At 52.0% G+C, this 20883-nt stretch overlaps 1 protein-coding gene across 2 annotated transcripts in view; it reads left to right on the top strand.

Moving 5' to 3' along the window:
* The window catches only part of LOC121456660 (LIM and SH3 domain protein 1-like), a 40211-nt gene that overhangs the window by 15042 nt on the left and 4286 nt on the right, over positions 1–20883 (top strand). Inside the window, exons 4-7 of one of the 2 annotated variants that reach the window (XM_041665025.1) lie at positions 1662–1746; positions 10883–10990; positions 19907–20057; positions 20423–20526. In XM_041665025.1, the coding sequence (XP_041520959.1) occupies positions 1662–1746; positions 10883–10990; positions 19907–20057; positions 20423–20526 (448 nt within the window). The remainder of the gene's footprint in view (positions 1–1661; positions 1747–10882; positions 10991–19906; positions 20058–20422; positions 20527–20883) is intronic. The other variant, XM_041665027.1, reaches the window with a different exon arrangement.

Below are 20883 nucleotides of genomic sequence, written 5' to 3'. Positions count from 1 at the left end.
TTAGAAACGGAGCCCGTCACTGTGTCCCTTCTAGACTGTGCCCCTTCTAGACACACCTTCTTTGGTTGTCCTCTCTATCCAGAGTGGCCCAGGGGCATGTCATATTTTGGTACAGGTGACTGGAGAACATGCTGGGTTTGGCTAAAGCATCCAGCATGCGGTAATTCATGACCTGCTGTGAGCATGTCGGCCAGCCTGCATAGGTCATACCTAGAAAAAGGCCCCACTGGGCCATCTGTCCCTTTCTTACCTGGTGTTTGGCTGCCTGTGAGTCAGGGGGTCTGTACTGGTCACTGCTGTGATACGTGCACTCACCCAGAGCTAAATACGTCCAAGTCAGACTTGTCAATACAGTTCTTGCTTGGAGCAGCCACCCACCAGTCCCTGAGATGGGTGAGGTCCATGTGGACCCTACCTATCACATTCCAGCACCAGACACAGATCATGGCCCGTCAGCACCTCACTGTGACACAGGAGGTTGTGGAGGAGTTCTCTAGTCATGACCCAGCTTCAACACCTGGCGTGACACTTGTTCTTTCGAGTATTTGTTGAGCTTCAACCGCTGTTCTGGAAAGCTTAGATCAATCAATAGACAAGTGATCAAAAACCCTGTCCTCCCTTCGTGGAGAACTGGAGCAGAGAGTGGCGGTGTGATGAACGCATGAACTCAGACCGCTGAGTGGCAAGCACCAGTACCACACACTGTTACCTCTGTCAGTAAGGACATTTTCCTTCAGGTTCTTGCAGGCTGGCTTCTGGGCCACCTCTAAGGGACCGTTTTCTCAGGGTCAGACTTCTGACCCATTTCTGTGTGTTTGGGCTATACTGTTCAGCCTCTCTAGCCTCTGCTCTGTCAGAGGACAGTGACAGCAGTTCATGAAGTAACAGCGAGTTTGATAAACTAACTCACATAAGCCCCGAGCGCAGGACAATATTAACAGCTGTTACCTGTCACTGGAGTGTGACTAGCCACAAGCCGATCTTCCCAGCTACCCTGTGATTTGGACGCTATCAACCCCTTGAAACACCATGTTGGACACGTATTCTCTCTCTCTGTCTCTCTCTCTCTCTCTGTTTCTCTCTCTGTTCTCTCTCTCTCTCTCTCTCTCTCTCTCTCTCTCTCTCTCTCTCTCTCGTTTTCCAGACAGGGTCTCTGTGTAGCCCTGGCTGTCCTGTAACTCACTCTGTAGACCAGGCTGGCCTGGAACTCACAGAGATCCTCCTGCCTCTGCCTCCCGAGTGCTGGGACTAAAAGCGTGTGTCTCCACCACCCGGCACTTGCATTCTTTTAGCGCACCAGTTGAGAGTTCTGACAGGGAGCCTTCTGGGTATTTGGTATTCACTTTTCCTTCAGTCCTGATCCTGTGCCCATCTGCACAGCTGACTAGGCTCCTCCTGGGTGACCTCTCCCTGGGATCCTGTATGGGAGACTCCAAGGCATGGATTACCTGAAACAAGGGTAATCAGAAACCCTTAGAAGCCTTCCTGTGGCTCTGGACAGTTCAGTCGGCCAGTCAGTCACTCGGGCCTGCTGTGTCTTGCCCACTCAGCTAGCCTAGGCCGTGTCTGGGAAGTTCCTGACTCCCTTCAGCGGGCAGGGGTTGTTCAAGGGTTGGAAAACCCAGAGTGAGTGATGTCCGATCTTCTTTTTTGTCCGGCAGACACTACCCCAAGCAGTCCTTCACCATGGTGGCTGACACTCCGGAAAACCTCCGCCTCAAGCAACAGAGTGAGCTGCAGAGTCAGGTGAGGGGCGGGCACTCTGTGGCTGGGAGAAGGGGAGGGCCTGTGTAACCGGATTGGGCAAGGGCTCCTGTGGTCTCTGTGAGGCCTGAGATGCTGAAATCCTGGGCCCTGCTGACTTCCCACCCCCACCTTTCCTCAGTTACTTCACACTTCCTGACTTCTGTGGGGTGGGGGGTGGGGGGCGGTGGGGAGGGATGGATACTGTCTACCTACCTGAAGTTGGTTGGAGAAATGTGGGCATCTGTTTGACTTTGCTAGGGTTCCTACAGCCCGCCTTATCCAGGAAGCTGTCCTCTGCCTGCCTCTCCGTTCACACCTGGCACAGAAGGGCTTGGAGCCAACCAGAAACTTGCCAGTGTGGGTTACACAGCCTGTCCTCTGTAACCAGATGTCTGGATGACTTTTGCATCCCTAGGAGAGAGGACAGTGTGAGGAGGCCCGTGTTCTTTAGCCTGGCTTTTCTGAGTGGCACAGGCTCCTACAGTACGGAAGGGGACATCGTCTTCCCTGGCTCAGAGAAGATTCTGTCCTTTAGGGTTACTGAGCTACAGTGAGCTGGGTGGCCTGGAGCCCTGAGACCTTATTAACAAACCCTGCCTGGAACCAGCCTGCTCTGCCTCAGCAAGGATTAAAAGATTAAATGAGAATACAAGTAGGGGAATTTGCTGGGTTGGCACGGTGCCCAGGGTGGTGCCAGCTGGGCCACAAGGACTCACTCCTCATCCATGAGAATTGAGGTGGCGTCCTTCGCAGGACTGTTTTTGGTGGTTCTTTTGTTCTGGTTGTTGTTTTGAGATGATTATGTCACGTAGCCCTTTTTAAAAAATTGCCTTTGGCGGTGTGTGTGTGTGTGTGTGTGTGTGTGTGTGTGTGTGTGTGGAAAGACAGCTCAGAATGCATGTCATTACATCCTGTGTAACTCCAGCTCTTGGGGATCCAAAGTCTCTGGCCTCCACAGACATCTGTATTCACATCCAGGTAGCCCCATGGAGACACATACACCTACATATAATTGAATATTAAAAAAAAGAAGAAAGAAAGATATTTAGCTGGGGAGTAGTGGCGCATGCCTTTAATCCCAGCGCTTGGGAGGCAGAGGCAGGCAGATCTCCATGAGTTCGAGGCCAGCCTGGACTACAAGAGCTAGTTCCAGGACAGGCTCCAAAGCTACAGAGAAACCTGTCTTAAAAATACCAAGGCAGAGGCAGACGAATCTCTATGAGTTCCAGGACAGCCAGGACTACACAGAGAAACCCTGTCTTGAGAAAAAAACAAAACAAAACCAAAAGCAAAAACAAATAAAAAATCATAGAGGGGCTGGAGAGATGGTTCAGTGGTTAAGAGCACTGGCTGCTCTTTCAAAAGACCCGGGTTCAATTCCCAGCACCTGTGGCAGCTCACAACTGTCTAACTCCAGTTCCAGGGGATCCGACACCCCTGGCAAAACACCAACGTACATAACAATCTTAGGAGGGGGGAAAAAGTGACCTTGAACTTCTTATCCTCTTGTCCTTTCTACGTCCGGCTCCAAGGAGAGATTCAGCACCCTTGCCCTTGTGAGCCCAAGCTCACCCTCAGCCCTTTTTTCTTCTGGAATTTTACCCCTATTGGGTGGGGCCGATATCAGGAACCAGCCAGCCCTGCCCTTTATCCACCCCTGCTTCTCTACGTAAGCACCAAGGGCTGGGGTTGCAGTTGGGAGGGCTGTTCTGTTCACCAAACACAGATCTGGATGCTCTAGACTATATCAGGGGCCTGGTGTAGACTCCTGCGGGTAAGAGAAACAGCGTCATTCTTTTAGGTTCTTGGTAAGGGACAGGCCTGCACACACACACACACACACACACACACACACACACAATCTGTGTGCATCAGTCTTCACAAACATGCATGATGTCAAAAAGGGAAAATTCCCTTTTTGAGGGGCTCCCTCTCTGGTTTTTGGTGTTTTGTTTTGTTTTTGCGACACAAGGTTTCTCTAGCTTTGAAGCCTTTCCTGGCACTAACTCTGTAGATCAGGCTGCTTGAACTCACAGAGATTTGCCTGCCTCTACCTCCCTAAGTGCTGAGATTAAAGGCGTGTGCCACCACTGACCGGCCAACTGTTGAGATTTTTTTTTTTTTTTTTTGAGCCAGGGTCTCACTTTCTCCTTGACTGGTCTGAAATTCCCTATGTAGTTCAAGCTGGAATTCTGCCTCAGCCTCCTGGGTGCTGAGATTTTAGGTGCGAGCCGCCACTCCTAGCCTAAGAAGGGATTGTCTCTATTATAAAGAAGGGGGCCACTGAGGTTTGGGGAGGTCATGCTGACGCATCTTTGTTATCCAGTCACGGCCCCTGCTCCCTCTCTGCCTACTGGGGAATCTAATGGCTTGTCTCTCAACACCACTTGACCAGGGAGGGGCCCAAGGCAGGCAGATTTTGTGCTTAGCTGGTCGGGCCTCAGAGTATACGGCTGGAACTGCTCTATAGGGCTGACTTCCCATAGCACCAGCTTACGGGAGGTTCACCCAGGCTAGCCTCAAACCCCGTTAATCCTTCAAGCTCAGCCTCCTGAGGGTTATGTGCCAACATGCCCAGACTAGGGCACTCTGGAAGCTTGCTCTGCTGGGCTGCTGACTAGGTGGGAGCTGGGTAGAGCTTTGGGATGGTGCCACACTGGAGGATCCGTGGCAGTCAACAGAGTGGGAGGCGAGGGCGTTGACCTCTCCACTGGGGGCACAGCTCTATTCCTGGACCCGGGGACCTGGAGGAGGATGCGCAAAGCCAAGAGCCTGGTCCCTTTTGCAGCGTGTGCCTCTCCCACCTCCTACCATCTGTGCCGTCTGAGGCTTTTTTTTCCCTTTTCCCCCTCATAGTTTTTTTTTCCACCTCTGTTAGTGGTGAAATGGGGACAACAGAGACCCATTTGCCGAGACGCTGGGGGTGGGGCCTGCTATGAGGCTTGGAGGGACAGGCCTGCCTGGCTGGCCTGGCTGGCCTGGCTATAGGACTGTGGCTGCTGGGGGGTAGGGCTCCTGAGAGCTTTGTGTGACTGGAAGAAAAGTGGGAGCCTTCTGTCCCTGTGCTGCCCCACCCCAGCAGGGTGTCATGGACTCCTTCCAGGGCTGGCTCCTTCCTGGCCTGGCTTCAGTGTGTTGGTTCTTCTTCCTTTGGGGAGTTGCCCAGACCATTTCAGCTTTGTTTCCCCACGGCTACATTAGTTCCCAAAGTGGCACTTTGGGTGTTTGGGATATCTGTAACCTCTCCAGCCCCAGAACTGCCCAGTAGTGACACTCGAAGTGGTGCTGTCAAAGCTGGCACTTGTCCCCAGGTCCCCCTCTTCTTACTTGCACCCCACCAAACGGAGGCAGCAACTTTGGTGTGGGGCTGGGTAGAGGATGTGTGTGTGTGTGTGTGTGTGTGTGTGTGTGTGTGTGTGTGTGACTGAGTCCAGGCCCTCTCCCAGGCAGAAGTGCTGGGAGTGTCTCTCTGGGTTTTTTCTTCCCTGTCACCTTCATAGTGTGTTTCAGGAAATGCCCTTGAGGGGAGGGAAGTGTGTGGCGGGTGCTTCCCTGCCACTCTTCTTGGGTCCCATGACCAGCACTAAAGTGTCACACCCCGAAGAGTGTCACTCTTACTAAGTGTGGTAGCACCTATCTGTGATCCCCAACTAAAGGACTAGGGAGAAAGCTTCAGTGGTAAAGACCTTGCCCCCTCAAGTAATCGGGACCCAGATAAAGAATGCCGGAGTAGTTAGTTCTTGCTTGAAATCCCTCTGCTGCGAGCCCAAGACCCATGGATTCCTGGGACTCTGTCCTGATTGGTGAGCTTTGGGTCTATAAGAAGCCCTGTCTCAAAGGAAGAGGATGGGTATCCGTGAGGAAGCATCTGAGGTTGTGCTTGGTGCTTGTGTGCACGCGTGCTGGATGTGTGTGTGTGCGTGTGTGCGCGTGCGCGCGTGTGCACACCCAAGCATGAACATGCACGCGTACGTGTACATGAATCTTCTAAAGATGCTCTAATAGTCGGAGCCCCTCCTGGAGGTGCACAAGGAGGGTGAGGATTGACAAGCCTAGGCTATGTACTGAGACCTTACCTCATTCTCACCAGAGGCCGCAGCCTACAGGCTGAATCTTAAATCGCTACCACTAGCTGTGACTCGGGGCTAGTTATTTAACCACCCTGCCACGGGGCCGCCCTGTCTAAAGTGGGGATCATCTCCCCCGGAGTTGGCTGTAGGGATGTTAGTATGTGTTAGGTGTCAGCCACTCTTGGCACAGTGCCAGGGCTTGATAAATGTTTCCTTTTACTGTTCTCTCTGAAGGGAGAGGAAATGGACGCAATGACTGTGACCCCCACCCCCACCCCCAGCTCTTTGCGGCCGGCCGTGGGTCTGATGTAAATAAAATGCACTTGCTTTTTTGTTAGAAGGGAACGGGTTACGTAGTGTGGGTCCAACACAAGGATGAGGTCATTGCATTGCAGTGCGGAGGAATTGGTGGGTAGAGTGTGTCTGTGTTTTTAAGACATTCTTAATACATACCCCCTCCCCTGCTGGCCTTGGGCTTGCCCAAGAGTCCCTAAAACTCAGAGAGAACTACTTGCCCCTGTCTGGGGGTTAAAGGTGTGCACATGCCCCTGTCCCCACACTCCCCCCCCTTTTTTTTTGAGAAAGAGAGACAGTACAGTGTCTTGCTACATAGCTAGGCTGGCCTAGAACTTTCAGTTTGGCCCAAGCCTCGCTAGGATTACTGTGTGCTATCGGGCCTGGCTCTTTATGCCGGATCATGGTGGATGATGTATATGGATGGATTCAGTTCGTTGTTTACTTATCCGGCAAACACTGGTATGTGCCTGCTCTCAGCTGGGATCAATGAGAGGGTAACCAAACCTGCCTGAGAAAGGTAGAGCTTCATGGACACCGGCAGTCTGGGCGTCATGCCCTGTGCTGTTGTGGGAATTTCCAGAGAGGGAGGACCTGGCAGCACCAGCAGGGCTGGAGTCATCTGGCCGAAGTTCAGGCTCGGTTGTAGCCAAACTGACAACTGGGTTGAGTGACCTGGCAGACTCTGTCCCCTGCTTCCTTGTCACAGCTGCCGAGCCATCCAGAGAAATGCAGGCCCTCCTGTGTGGGTGAAGGGAAAGTCTCCCCGAGGCTCTACCGCCTACCCCTTTTAGCAATAGGAAGCTCTCAGAACTTTTCCTCACCTCTAGTCCGTTAAGGCCAGAAGCGACTTCAGAACCAGTGGACCTTAGAGACTGGCTAGCCAGCTTTCCTTCCCTGCATCCCAACCTCAAGAGGGGACCTGGCTTGCCTTGGGACCTGTAGCCACACTGTGTGGCACCCAGTTAGGGCGAAATGGATGATCCTTCCAGTGAGGCAGAAAGGCCATTCCTAAGCCTGGGAACCAGCTGATGTCATCGCAGTGTTGCCATGGTAATTGTTCCCTGGATTAGGGGCCTGGCCCTTGCAGAGCAGAGCCAGGAAACTGGAGGGAGCAGGATTTGGCCTTGGGTCAGCACATTGGCGTTCACACATTGGCGTTGACAGAGCGCCTGCACACTTGCCCTCATGTGGTGTGCGACACAGCACTTCTGCCTCAGCACTGGCGCCACCGACAATTGCCCATTTTACAGATGTGGAACCTGAGACTTCAGGGGTTAAGCCACCGGTCCAAGATTATGCAGCAGGTTCTGGTTCTGGGCCAATATTTAGTGACAGGAAAATCTCCTGTCTTTTGAAATGAAGGAGAGAGAATCTGATCTCATTGTCTAAACTGGGCTGGCCTCAAACTCATGATCTTCCTGCTTCTCCCTCTATTCATAATGTTACAGGCATGCGTCACCAAACCCAGCTGTGTGCATGCGTGTGCGTGCTTGTGACTGCATATTTTGAAACGGGTCTCATATAGACCAGGCTGGCTTCAAACTGACTTTGATATGTCTCATCTATCTATCTATCTATCTATCTATCTATCTATCTATCTATCTAATCTACACACACATCCTAGATTGTCCGTGAACTCTTTTTTGTTTTTTCCTTTCCTAGACGGTTTCTTTGTGTAACAGCCCTAGCTGTCTTGGAACTCACTCTGTAGACCAGGCTGACCTGAACTCACAGAGATCCACCTGCCTCTGCCTCCCGAGTGCTGGGATTAAAGTCTTAAAGTTGTGCGCCACTGCCTGATGTCCGTGAACTCTTACCTTCCTCTACCTTGCGAGAGTCGCGACTATAGGCATGTATTGCCATCCCTGACGTCTCTCATGTTTTAACCAGTGTCTGTGATGGCTCTTTTACAGGAATCTACGGCTGGGTAGGACCCTTCCTGGTCTCTGCGCTCTCCATTTTTCTTCTTTTTCCAGATGTCTCTTTCTGAAGGGCCTTCTAGTGGTCATGTGATATTTCAGGCCTTCCTTGGAGGGTGGCCTGGGTCTGAACCTTTCTCCTGTAGCTTCAGGCGTTTCTCCCAAGCCTGTCAGTCCAGGTTTATTTCCTTGTCTCCTGTGAACCCACTGCACTCAAACCGCAGATATTTTTGGTCTCTAGATACATCCTAATCTTGCCGGTTGAATGTTGGATTACAAGCCTGAGCTACCAAACCGGTTTAGGCCTTTTTTTTTTTCTTTTTGAATCTGCATAAAAGAGGAAGGATGCACCAAAATTGTGATCCTGACCGTGGAGGACCGGACAGAACACACAAGCTGTAAATCCTCCGTGCGACAGCTCAGTGTGTGACCAGTGACTCCAGGCCTGGGAGCTGCCTGGGCTTCCTGGAAACTCCCAACATCCTGGCCCCTCTGTCCTGGGCTGACCCATTTCAGGATAGTGCAGCCACTGTAGAGGAAATGCAGGCAGCTGGTGCTGCCTGGAACAGACACTGAGGTGGAACCGTGGATATTCGAAGCCAAGAAACAGTTCTCTGTCCTGCAAGTGTTTCCCAGCCTCTGTTCTGTTTTCTAAAATCCCCAGGGAAGGACAAGCTGTTCCTTCAGTGTCGGGGAAGTCCTTTCCGTAGTATCTCCTGAGTGCCTCTAGTTTTCCACAGAGTTCTTAAGAGAAGGGACAGCAGTGGCGTGGGGCTCTCCCCAGAGCTCGTATCCCTGATCTGATCTGAGGTTCTGCCTGTGCAGCTGTCTCTCTGTCCTGTAGTTCCCTCCATCTTGGCAGGCTCCAGGAAGTTGACTCGGTGATGGGGTCGTCACTCTCCTGGGCCAACTTGCCTAGTTGGTTGCTGAAAAACTCCCTCACGCTCTTCGTGGGTTCCGCCACGTTGTGGCTGGGTTGTGGGCTGCTGAATCCTCAGATTTGGCAAGGACTTTCTTATAGCTTTAGGCAAGAGGAGAATGTTAGGAGCCAGGTGTCCCGGGAACCTCAGGACTTTGCTGCTAAGTCATGTGACCTCAGGCTGGAGAAGTGACTTTGTGGGTGTGGGTGTGTGTTTCGAGACAGGGTTTCTCTCTGTAGCTTTGGAGCCTGTTTTAACTCACAGAGATCAACCTACCTCTGCCTCCCGAGTGCTGGGATTAATGGCGTGCGCCACTATTGCCCAGCGAGACATGATCTTTTTTTATAAAACATATATATGTGTGTGTATGTGTATGTATTGCTGGGCAGTGGTGGCACACACCTTTAATCCAGCTCTCTGGAGGCCGGCCTGGTCTATAGAGTGAGTTCCAGGACAGCTAGGGCTACACAGAGAAACCCTGTTTCTAAAACAAAACAAACAAAAAGGTATTATTTTATGTATCTGGGTGTTTTGCCTGCCTATTGTGTAACATGTATGTGCCCTGTACCCTCAGAGTAGAAGAGGGCCCCGGAGCCCCTGGAGCTGGAGTTACAGATGATTGTGAGCCACCACGTGGGTTCTAGGAATGGACGTGGGTTACATGTACCCGAGAGGCACTTTGGTGTCTTTTTGGAATGAATGGTTTATTGGTCACATGTCACACTTTAGGGAAAGTGAGTAACTCCAGCGAATGAATCTAGCTCTGTAGCTCTAGGTTGATGCCTCGGCTATCTGGATATCCACTCACAGTGAGCAGATCCACGGCTATCAGTAGATCCACGGCCATCTGGATATCCACTCACAGTGAGTAGATCCATGGCCATCTGGATATCCACTCACAGTGAGTAGATCCACGCCTATCTAGATATCCACTCACAGTGAGTAGATCCACGGCTATCTGGATATCCACTCACAGTGAGTAGATCCACGGCTATCTGGATATCCACTCACAGTGAGTAGATCCACGGCTATCTGGATATCCACTCACAGTGAGTAGATCCACGGCTATCTGGATATTCATCCACTCACAGTGAGCAGAGTTGGTATAAGCAGGTTGCAAGTCCTGTGCAAGCCTATTGCACAGCAGGCCACCATGTCCCCTGCTGGGGAAAAGACAGCTGCTCAAGGCCTCAATTATACTTAGCCAGGTCAACCAGGAAGTCTAACATTCAGGGGTCACCAAAGTCACTAAGGTCAGAGCCAGGCAGAGAGGCACAGGATCCTGGTGGGAACTCCATTCATTTGAAAGGGTCCTTTGTCACTAGAGTTCACGGCTTGTGTGCACTGAGGTACACTGGAAACCAGAGTCTCCCAAACTGCCCGGAGTTCATCTTTGCAGACTTCTGGGTTTGTGTGTGTGTGTGTATTTTCCTTGTTTTTGTTTTTGTTGTTGTTTTGTTTTGTTTTCAAGACAGGCTTTCTCTGTAGCTTTGGAGCCTGTCCTGGAACTCGCTCTATAGACCAGACTGGCCTCAAACTCACAGAGATCCACCTACCTCTGCCTCCCGAGTGCTGGGATTAAAGGCATGGACCACCATGCCCAGATGTTTTCTGGTGTCAGCATGTTCTGATGTCAGGAATGCCTCCATCTTTATTTTGTGTTCTAAGTGCTCGCTGCAGGTCCTCTGGAAGAGCTGATAGTACTCATAACTAACGAGCCATCTCTCTAGCCCCAAGAAGTTGCTTCTTTATGGGCAGGCCTTCAGTGTGTGACCTTCCCTCAGAACCGTCTAGATAGGTGGTTATCATTGCTCTGACCCTTTCTGCCTCAGGCTTCTGCTTTCTATGGGGGTTTCTGCCTCAGGCTGGGCATTGCCTAATCTCGCATTCTTCCTGACCTCAGGCTTTTCTCTTCCCTCTTGGCCTCCAGGTGCGCTACAAGGAGGAGTTTGAGAAGAACAAGGGCAAAGGCTTCAGCGTGGTGGCAGACACACCCGAGCTACAGAGAATCAAGAAGACCCAGGACCAGATCAGCAATGTGAGCTTCTGCCCCCTGTTAAGTTACCCAAACTGTCCTCCTCTCTCATCTGCTCCCCAGGAGGGCCTGGGCGATGGTGGTTTGAATAGAGGGAAGGGAGAAGTGGAGACTCCCAAGTGCCTTTTCTTTGCTCCCCCTCTTTGCTAGGCATTCTGCCCAAGTAGCATTTACTCCTTAAAGAGACTGGCCTTTTAGTGTGCATGCGTGTGTGTGTGTGTGTGTGTGTGTGTGTGTGTGGTGTGTGGAGTTATCTTCCGCTCTCTAGAGCAGGCTCCCTTCACCGCCTGGGCATGGTGGGGATCAGAGTACAGATCAGATGTTTGCTTTAGCACCAGGGTCAAAGCTGGGGTTGGGGGGGTTGAGCCTCCTGTCTGCCTCTGGTGCTAACACTGCAGTCATTTCCGCCCTCCCTCGCCAGCCTCCCACCTCAGCTTGCTCTTCCTTCCTGTGTGAAAACCCAGCTGGCGCTGCCCGCCGGCCGGCCCTACACCCGCCTCCTGGCCTTTTCAGGCCGGAGCTGGGGCTGGTCACCGGAGTCTGTTGGGTGTCAGCTGTTAGATGGGCGGGAGTGGAGAGTGGGTGGTGTGGTGACAATCTCTGTGTGGTCCCTCAGAGCATCTGGGGTTAGAGAACGGGCCTCAGTTTCCTCCTTTGCGTAGCCACAGACTAGCAGCTGGGGTGACTCTGGGCTTGCAGGGGCCTGACTTGGTGTACGTGGGAGTCGGGTGCTGCCGTGAGTGACATCACAGAGTACGGGCACGTGCCTGGGCACGGAACTTTAGAACATGGCCAGTCAGCTGCAGCAAGACTCATAAATGAAGGACGAGGCAGGCCGTTGTCCTTCTGTCTGTAACAGGAAAGGGTCCACCAGGTGCCCTTGTCACTCTGGGCTGAGGGACTGGGATGGGTGGATAGGATCCAGATTCAGATGGCCCACCTATGCTCCCACTCTCTAGGTTCCACAACCCTCTCCATCCTGCCACCCTCATAAGCTAGCTGGGATGTTCCCCTGGTGAGCTACAGTGGAGGGTCAGGGAGATTCCATAAACACAGCGCCCCTGAGACAGAACCGCCTCTGCCCAGAGTAATAGCTTTCAAATTCTGCCCTCTGTCTAGGAAAAAAAACATTTCCTTTGTTTAGTGGTACATGCCTGTAATCCCCGCTCTTGGGAGGCTGAGGCGGGAGAGTCATGGATTCAAAGCCTCTCTGGAGGTTGAGGCACAGATCAAGAGGCTGAAGCCATGCCTGTATGAAACAAAGAAAACTTCCTGGAGGAGGACTGAGGATGTAGTTTCGTGGTGAAACATTCACCCAACATGCATCGGGCCCAGAGTGCCCTCCTCAGCACCAAAAAGAGGAAAAAAGGAAACCACTGTTATGAATAAGTGCTTTGTAGTTGGAGTGCTCATTCAGATACTTTCTGTTCTTGTTTCATAAAAAAAAAACCTCCAGGGACAGTCTAACCAAAAGTGAGTTTTACAACCCAGTTGTTGAGCTGAAGTCTAAAATGAACGGCCTGAGAACATGGACTGCGTCTCCTGGGCTGGAGAGTGAGCCTCAGACTGTTTCAGGCATGGTCTGGCCCGCAAGAAACCCTCTTACAGTTGCCCTCTTCCAGCCTGGGGCAGACTCACCAGCCCTGGAGTTTCCTTTCTGGCTCAGACCACACAAAGGGCCAAAGGGTGTGTCAGGGAGCTCTCCCTAGACGGAAAGAAGGGAAGTGGTCTGGTCTAGGGTGATTGGGAAACCGTGAAATGGCTCACAGGGCTGGAATCTGTAGCTTTGTGTCCTGAGATACCTCCAGGCGATGCTGCCAACTTCTGGGGCATTCTTTCCGGTGAGTTTGGAGACTCAGGTGAGACAAGTGAAGCCCTGGTCTTCCCTGCATCCCGTGCTGGGAGGTTTCTGACACCCAGTCTGTTTCACCTGCCCTCCTGCACCCTGCTATCGCACAGTGGAGACATTAATGCCTGAGAAGCTCTGGTAACAAAACACTGGCTGTGTCCAAGATATCCACATGGGAGCTAGATAGCATCTTATCAGCCACCTCAGGGCTGCAATTAGCTGATTGTCCTGGTTCTGAACTGGGGGAGGTACCTTGAACCTGACCTGGGCTTTCAAAGCCACCAGACGGAGCCTGAGCTGGGAGGACGTTAGAAGCCTTTGCTTAAAGTCTGTCTCTGTCAGGGCCCCCCACCCCCAAGTCAGCTGGGCTGTAGCTCGGTGGTAGAGCACTTAGCATGCACAAGGACCCATGGGTTCAGTTTCCTCCCTGTATGCACAAAGGGTCCCCGGCTATCATAGGGCGCTTGGTGAAAATGCAGGCTCTCTGTTCCCCCAGCATTCTGGTTTGGCACCCCTGGCCTGGAGCCGGAGATTCAGCATTGTAAACACATCCCCTGGCTTACTGTGAGCCTTACTGAGAGAGAGTTGTCACTTCAACTCCAAAGGTTTCACCAGCCCCTCAGTCAGAACGCCAGGCCTGGCTGTGTCCCAGAACCCTGAGGGAACTTTAAACCGCAGGCAGAACTGTGACTAAGTTGTGCCAACCTCCAGCAGAACTCTGGGAAGGCTGCTGTGCAGAGCCACCCTGTAGTGTGGTTCGAAAATGACATCCCTGTGTGTGGCTCGTCCCTTCCCAGATTAGCGCCTAATGACAGGTTCCCAAAGGTCAGGCCGTCCTATAGATGGAGCGGTTGAAAACCAGTGCCTGTCCTCCTGGGATGGTGATATTTGCTGTGTAAGGCGAGAGGGTGAGGGAGACGTGGGCATGCCGGCTGGCGTGAGGGCTCGCGTCTTGCCCGTTCACAGTCCCTAGACTGCTCTGAGCTTTAGTTTACTCCTCTGTAAAAGAGTAGTCACGTGACTGCTGGGGGCATACTGAGTGCGGTGTTCAGAGGCAGAGCTAGCTCCTCTACACTGAGAAAAGGTGGTCGGCTCTCAGGCAGACTGTGGAGTTAGCATGTATGAGGCCGTGAGTGCATCTCCGGGGGAGAGGAGGGTGGGAACTGGATATCTCTTATAATTCTGTCTTCTTGGACGTGTGCCCTGGCCCTGTGCTGTGTACAGAAGCTTAAAGTTCACATACGTGTTTGCTCCAGATTGCTCAGGACTTTATTAATTTTAAAAAATAGTTTATTATAAATTTGTATCTATAAACAAGATCCTAATCAATTTTTGGAGGTCCTGTGTCGGCTCCACAGGGCCAAAACAAATAGTTTATTTATTCTTATTTTATGTGCATTGGTGCTTTTCCTGCCTATATGTCTGTGTAAGGGTGTCAGATCTTGGAGTTACAGACAGTTGTGAGGGGCCCTGTGGTTGCTGGGAATTAAACCCGAGTCCTCTGGAAGAGCAACCAGTGCTCCTAACCACTGAGCCATCTCTCCACTCTCGCTGAGGACTTTAATGAATAAGAAATGGCTTTTTGCTGAAGCCTTTTGTGGAAGCCTTGCTTTCCCTTGTTCACACACCTGTACCTCCAGCCCCGATTTTGTGTCTTTTACCCCCTTGTGAGCCGAGCCACACCGTCACAGGCACAGAAACAGCTCCTCCTCTCACTATGCAAATCAAGGACTAGGGGTGTCAAGCCATGGTAGAACACTTGCCTTCCATACATGAGCTCTTGGGCCTGATCTTAAGTACCACTTAAAGATAAAGAAAAAAGCCAGGCGGTGATGGTGCACGCCCTTAATCCCAGCACTCAGGAAGCAGAGGTGGGTGGGTCTCTGAGTTTGAGGACAGCCTGGTCTACAGAGTGAGTTCTAGGACAGCAAAGGCTACACATAGAAACCCTGTCTCAGGTGGGGTGGGACACGAGTCTCTGATCGGAAGCCATATTACATGGTGGTTCAGAACTAAGGCTCTTAGGTTAGTAGTAGGTTCTGTTGTAGCCTGTTTAACTTCCCTGTCTCTTCAGCCTTGGTTTCCCCATCTGTGGAATGAGGACAGTCATGAAATGCTATTCTTGGCCTAGGGGAGAAAAGTAGAGGAGTAATATATTAGGGCACAAAGTAGGACTGCACCCTGCCTCCCTCACAAAAGGGCAGGCTCAGGAGAGCAAGCCGATTATTCCATTTACAGCGTGATGTTACTGGCTAAGCCATGACGCAGCGTCATGTGGGGACAGACATATGGCCAGTCAGACTTTTCCACCGCAGCCAGGAAGCAGGTGCTTCAGAAAGCAGAACATAAGCCAGCCAGCCTTGGAGGGGACCCACCTAGTCACACCAAGGGCTTGCCCAATAAGAGTCGTTCAGCCCTAGTCACTAAACCCACATGTGTGGAGACCTCATGGGACAGTAGATGACTGGCTTCCTTCCCTAGAGGCCCTGGACTTCGTCTGTCCTCATTTGCTCTTTCTCTGAGTTTGAGGCCAGTCTGGTCTATAGAGCGAGTTCCAGGACAGTCAGGGTTACCCCTCCACCACACACACAAAAAGGATCAGAACTGTGGGGAGCACTAATTACTCTTGCAGAGAATCTAATTTGGTTCCCAGCACCCACATGCTGGCTCTCAGTCACCTGTAACTCCAGTTGCAGGGGGTCCAATGCCCTCTTCTGACCTCTGAAGGCACCAAGCATGTGACATGTGACAAAACACATACACACATAAACTAATAGAGTTAGGGAAAGCGAAAGGATCAGAGTCACACGTGAGTCACGGTCACAGGCCCGTCTGGAGGATGCTGCTTTGCCTGTTTGCTAAAGAAACTTCTAAGTGGGCCAGGAGCAGTCATGCAGCTTCCCTGTTTTGCTGGAGAGAAAGTAGAGGTAGTGGCCAGCCTGAGCAGGGTCTCGCTTTTCAGCCATTCTGCCCCATGCTTCCCCTTCTTGTTTGCAGATCTAGGTCCTCCCATTTTGAGGGGGCTAGAGGTACCCTCAGTGTTTGGGCAGAAGAGAGGGTGATGGGTAGGCGTGCAGTCAGCTCCGCCCTGCGCTTGTTCTCAGGCAAAGTCCTGTCTGTCTACCTGGGACTTTGTCCCCAGTGTCCACTGTCCCAGTGAGATCCCATCATGGAGCTCTCCAAGCCCTTCTCCCTCCCCCTCCTCTCTGAAATGAAAATGAAAGTGTGTCTCCGTCTTGAATTATCGCTTACTTAGCTTGTGTGTTGTGGAGGTCAGAGGACACCTTGAAAAGCCCCCTGCTTATAGTTTAGGGTGACTGTTGTCTGGGCCAGGGAGATAATGCGTGGGATGCTTTTATGACCTTGGTGTGAAGAGCTGTGCAGACGTTAAGGTTGGCAATATTTTTGTTTTGTCTCTCTGTGTAGCCCTGACTGTCCTGGAACTCGCTCTGTAGACCAGGCTGGTCTCACGGAGATTCACCTGCCTCTGCCTCCAATGTGTGCCACCACTGCCTGATTTGCCAATATTTATTGATTTGACAGTGGCAAATGGTGTCTGTGGGTCAAGGGAGGATGAAGACGTCTTGTGCTCAGGCTGCTACTATTTACCGTGCCTGAGCTTTTGGGATCTAATCTTATACACATCTTTTTTTTTTTTTTTTTTTTGATTTTTCGAGACAGGGTTTCTCCGTAGCTTTTGGTTCCTGTCCTGGAACTAGCTCTTGTAGACCAGGCTGGCCTCGAACTCACAGAGATCCGCCTGCCTCTGCCTCCGAGTGCTGGGATTAAACGCGTGCGCCACCACCGCCCGGCTCTTATACACATCTTAAACATTTTTTTTTTTTTTTTGGTTTTTCGAGACAAGGTTTCTCTGTGGTTTTGGAGCCTGTCCTGGAACTAGCTCTTGTAGACCAGGCTGGTCTCGAACTCACAGAGATCCACCTGCCTCTGCCTCCCGAGTGCTGGGATTAAAGGCGTGCGCCACCACCGCCCGGCAAACATTTTTTTTTTTTGTTTTTGTTTTTCGATACAGGGTTTCTTAGTAGCTTTGGAGCCTGTCCTGGAACTAGCTCTTGTAGACCAGGCTGGTCTAGATCCGCCTGCCTCTGCTTCCCTAGTGCTGGGATTAAAGGCGTGTACCACCACCGCCCAGCTTTTTTTTTTTTTTTTTAAAGACAGGGTCTTTCTATGTAGCCCTGTCGGGCCCAGAGCTCACTGTTTAGACCAGACTGGCCGTCAAAGTTTGTGGCATTCTGTATTCACCTCCTGAGTGTTAGGTTTGTAAGCGTATGTCACCATGCCTAGCAGCACGAAATGACTTCTAAGGAGTACGGTGGGTGAAGCTAATGTGGAAACACAGGTGTCCACACACCTGCCTTAGGCACTGATGGCATCCCCAGGACTACATGGGAGTAGGTGGTACTGCTGCCTCCCTCATGAGTGAAGACGCAAGGCAGTAGTAAACAGTGCAGATTACCAGTCTTTCAAGAATGAGTGTGGGCGGGGCCTACTACCCTGTGAGCCTATAGGACAGTGATGGAGCCCTGTGTTCCCCAAGAGCCCTTGTTGTGGAGGAGGAGCTGTGGGCCCCACATGCGTGGTTTCTCTCTCTCTCTCTCTCTCTCTCTCTCTCTCTTTCTTTCTTTGGTTTATTATTATTATTTTCCCCAAGACAGGGTTTCTCTGTGTAACAGCCCCTGGCTGTCCTGGAACTAGCTCTGTAGACCAGGCTGGCCTCGAACTCACAGAGATCCACCTGCCTCTGCCTCCCAAGTGCTGGGACTAAAGGCGTGCGCCACCACCGCCCGGCTCCTGCATGCATTTTAAAGCTCCCTTTCACCCCATTGATAACACAGAGCCCCACCCAGGGAAAGGTTTTCATGCAGGGCCAACTGCTCTGCAGCCGCCAGCTGGAACCCAGGGCTTAGGTGCAGACCTGTTCGCTCCTTGGCCATGGAGCAATAAGGAACTGGAGCTGAAGGGATTTCCCCCTTTACCCTTCTTCTGTGCAGGCCTCACGCCTGGGTGCCCTTCTGGGTGGTGTTAGGGGTTTACCCTGTGGAGTTTGAATCCAGCCGGGCCGGCTGTCTTATCCCAGCCTGTCTCACCATCTGGGCATGAAAAGGAGAGGTCTTAGTCTCCACCCAAACTCTGAGAGTGAGCAGCTTCCTGCCTCTAGCTGACACCCCTCCCACACTCCATGCCAGCTGCTGCCCTGGCCAGCCCGGGCTACAGTAATAACCATTATATTTAGCCAGTGGTGGTGATCCAGGTGATCCCAGTTGGCCACAGCTCCGTGCCTCTTGCTAACTGTGCACAGAGAATGCTAGGAGAGGGGGCAGCAGAGAACGCGTGGGGAGTGGACGGTCACAGCCCTCACCAGGACTCCAGAGCCAGGGCTCCGCTTCTTCCTTTTCTTTTTTCCTTTTTAAGGTTTATTTATTATGTGTATAATGTTCTGCCTGCAGGCCAGAATGAGGGCACCGGATCTCATTACAGATGGTTGTGAGCCACCGTGTGGTTGCTGGAAACTGAGCTCAGAACCTCTGGAAGAGCAGTCGGTGATCTTAACCTCTGAGCCATCTCTCCAGCCCCACTTCTTTCTTTTCTGTCCTAAGAAAATAAACGGGCTTTGCCCAGCTCCCTTACTCCTCCTTTCCACTGTCATTCTCCAGAGTCAGGAAAGGGCAGGGCAGGGTCCTGGTAAACAAGCAAGGAATAGCCTCCAAGGCAGAGCTGAGGCCCCTTTAGGATGCAACAGTCAGGCACTGTTCTCCCCGGGATGAGGAGCAGCTTGTCTCTACCTCGTGCCTTCAACGGGAGTTCTCCTGTCCCCTTGCGTGGTCTCCCCACCAGAGAGAGCGGGAAGGTGAGCGGGAAGGTGTCCCCCAAGGGTGTGGGAAGCACACTTAGAACCTTTGTACCCACCTGCCGCGTCGATAGTTTTGCTTGTGCACATTTTCCAGGATACACTCTGTCAGTACAGTGCTGTTTCTGTGTTATCCTTAAAGGAGTATGTGCTCTTGAGGATTGGCTAACGTCGCTCGAGGGAGTATTCCGCTAGTCTTTTGTCAGGCACAGGGGCTGGCACAATTGTGTCACATTCTGATCCTGTAAAATGAGCAGGCTGCGATAGTAACCCAGCATGTACCACAGGGCTTGACCATAGGGAGAACCTAAGGCGTGACTCCAGTGGTTAGGACTGACCATAGCGGGAGCTAGAAAGGTTCAGCCCCTACCACGTGCCCCCTCCTCCCTCACCTTCTTGCTCTCTCTGTGTAGCCAAGGATGGTCTTGAACTTTTGGTCGTTTTGAGATCGGGTCTCACTGTGCAGTCTTAGTTATCCCGGAACTGGCTGTGTAGACCAGGCCGGCCTCACCCTCAGATCCACCTGTCCCTGCCTGCTAGGTGCTGCTGTTAAAGGTATAGACCACGGCTGATTTTGTGCAGAATGTGGGGCTTTGTGCATGCTGTAATAGACCAAGCACTCCATCACCTGAATTATAGAACCAGCCCTCAAGACACAAAGCTGGTCCTTGCATGAACTTGGCTCTTATCTCGTTACCCCTGTAGTAACTTGTAGCATACACATCCGCGATCCATTTTAAGGAGGTCTAGCTAAGCCAGGAAGCAGGTGAACATCTGTTGAGTTCAAGGGCAGCCTGGTCTATGTGATGAAACCTTGCCTCGAAAGGAAGGAAGGAAAGAAGGAAGGGAGGAAGGGAGAAAGGAAGAGAGAAAGGAAGAGAGAAAGGAAGGAAGAAAAACAAGAGAGGTTTAGCTGAGGCTTGTCGTGGTTATTTGGTTACTTAGACAGCTGGCATTCTGTCTGTCTGTAGCTCTCCAGGAGAAGTCTCTTATGTTTTCTCTCTCTCTCTCTCTCTTTGTGTGTGTGTGTGTGGTGTGTAAGGGTCTCACTATGTTGCTCAGACTGGCCTTTAGTTCCCAGCTCCTCCCTCCTCCTGCCTCAGTTGCTAGGATGACAGGTAGCACACCCAGCTTGAGCGGCAGTGGGAGAGGACTGGTTGGCTGGCAATGGAGCCCTTCATCCGTTCCTTCTGCACTGCAGATCAAATACCATGAGGAGTTTGAAAAGAGCCGCATGGGACCGAGTGGAGGTGAAGGGGTGGAGTCAGAGCGCCGAGAACCCCAGGACAGCAGCAGCTACCGGAGGCCAGCTGAACAGCAACAGCCACATCACATCCCAACCAGTGCCCCTGGTGAGTGCCAGTCTGGGATCTGGGGCAGTCTGAGGGGACTCTGGCAGGGGAGTGGGGCAGTGAAAAGTGGCTGCACACACACACACACACAGACATCTGTGCCTGTAGGACTGCTCCTCAGAATCGCATTGCCGTCTCTGCTCAGGGTGTGAGTGCAGGGGATCTGGGAAAGTGGTCCCAATATGAGGGGCATGCAGCTCTCATGAAGGTCCAAGACCCTAATGAGTGTGTGCGCCTAGGCATCAATCCTTTGTGGGGAGGGGGTTGCTGAACAAGGCTGGTGGGATTGAAAAGTCATGCCTTCGGCTTCCTAGGGCCTGGGGGAAGATACAGAATTCCTGAGTCCTCTCTCTTCCATCTTCTAGCTTACCAGCAGCCCCAGCAGCAGCAGCTGACCCAGTCCTACGGGGGCTACAAGGAGCCTGCAGCCCCTGTCTCCATATCGCGTTGTGCCCCAGGTGGTGGCGGGGTGAGTATCTGTCTGGGTTTGAACTTGCTCACCTTGATGTTCATGGGTACCTCCCTCTAGGGTGCTCTAGGCTGATCTCCATGCTGGGCGCTTGGACATTCAAAGCAGTTCATGTCGGAGTGGAAGCCAAATAAACTAGCCTGGGATAGGTGGCCCCAAGAGGCTGGGTGAAGGCTCAGATAGGGAGTGACCTATAGCACGCACACAGCGTGGCAAGGGCTCTCAAACAGCAGAGTCAAGCTATAGCGTTTCCTGACAGTCCTTATTAGAGCAAGAAAGGAAGTGGTACAGGGAGCAGCAGGTATAAAGGCCCTGTGGCAGAGCATCCTTGAAAGGCCCAGTATCCTTTGGGGAGGT

The sequence above is a fragment of the Microtus oregoni genome, unplaced genomic scaffold (genome assembly GCF_018167655.1).
Source record: "Microtus oregoni isolate MIOR12 unplaced genomic scaffold, Mior012 000015F_ref0000493, whole genome shotgun sequence".
In the NCBI taxonomy this organism is placed as follows: domain Eukaryota; kingdom Metazoa; phylum Chordata; class Mammalia; order Rodentia; family Cricetidae; genus Microtus; species Microtus oregoni.
Note: the sequence above shows the minus strand (reverse complement) of the source record. Positions and strands in the feature narration are given on the sequence as shown.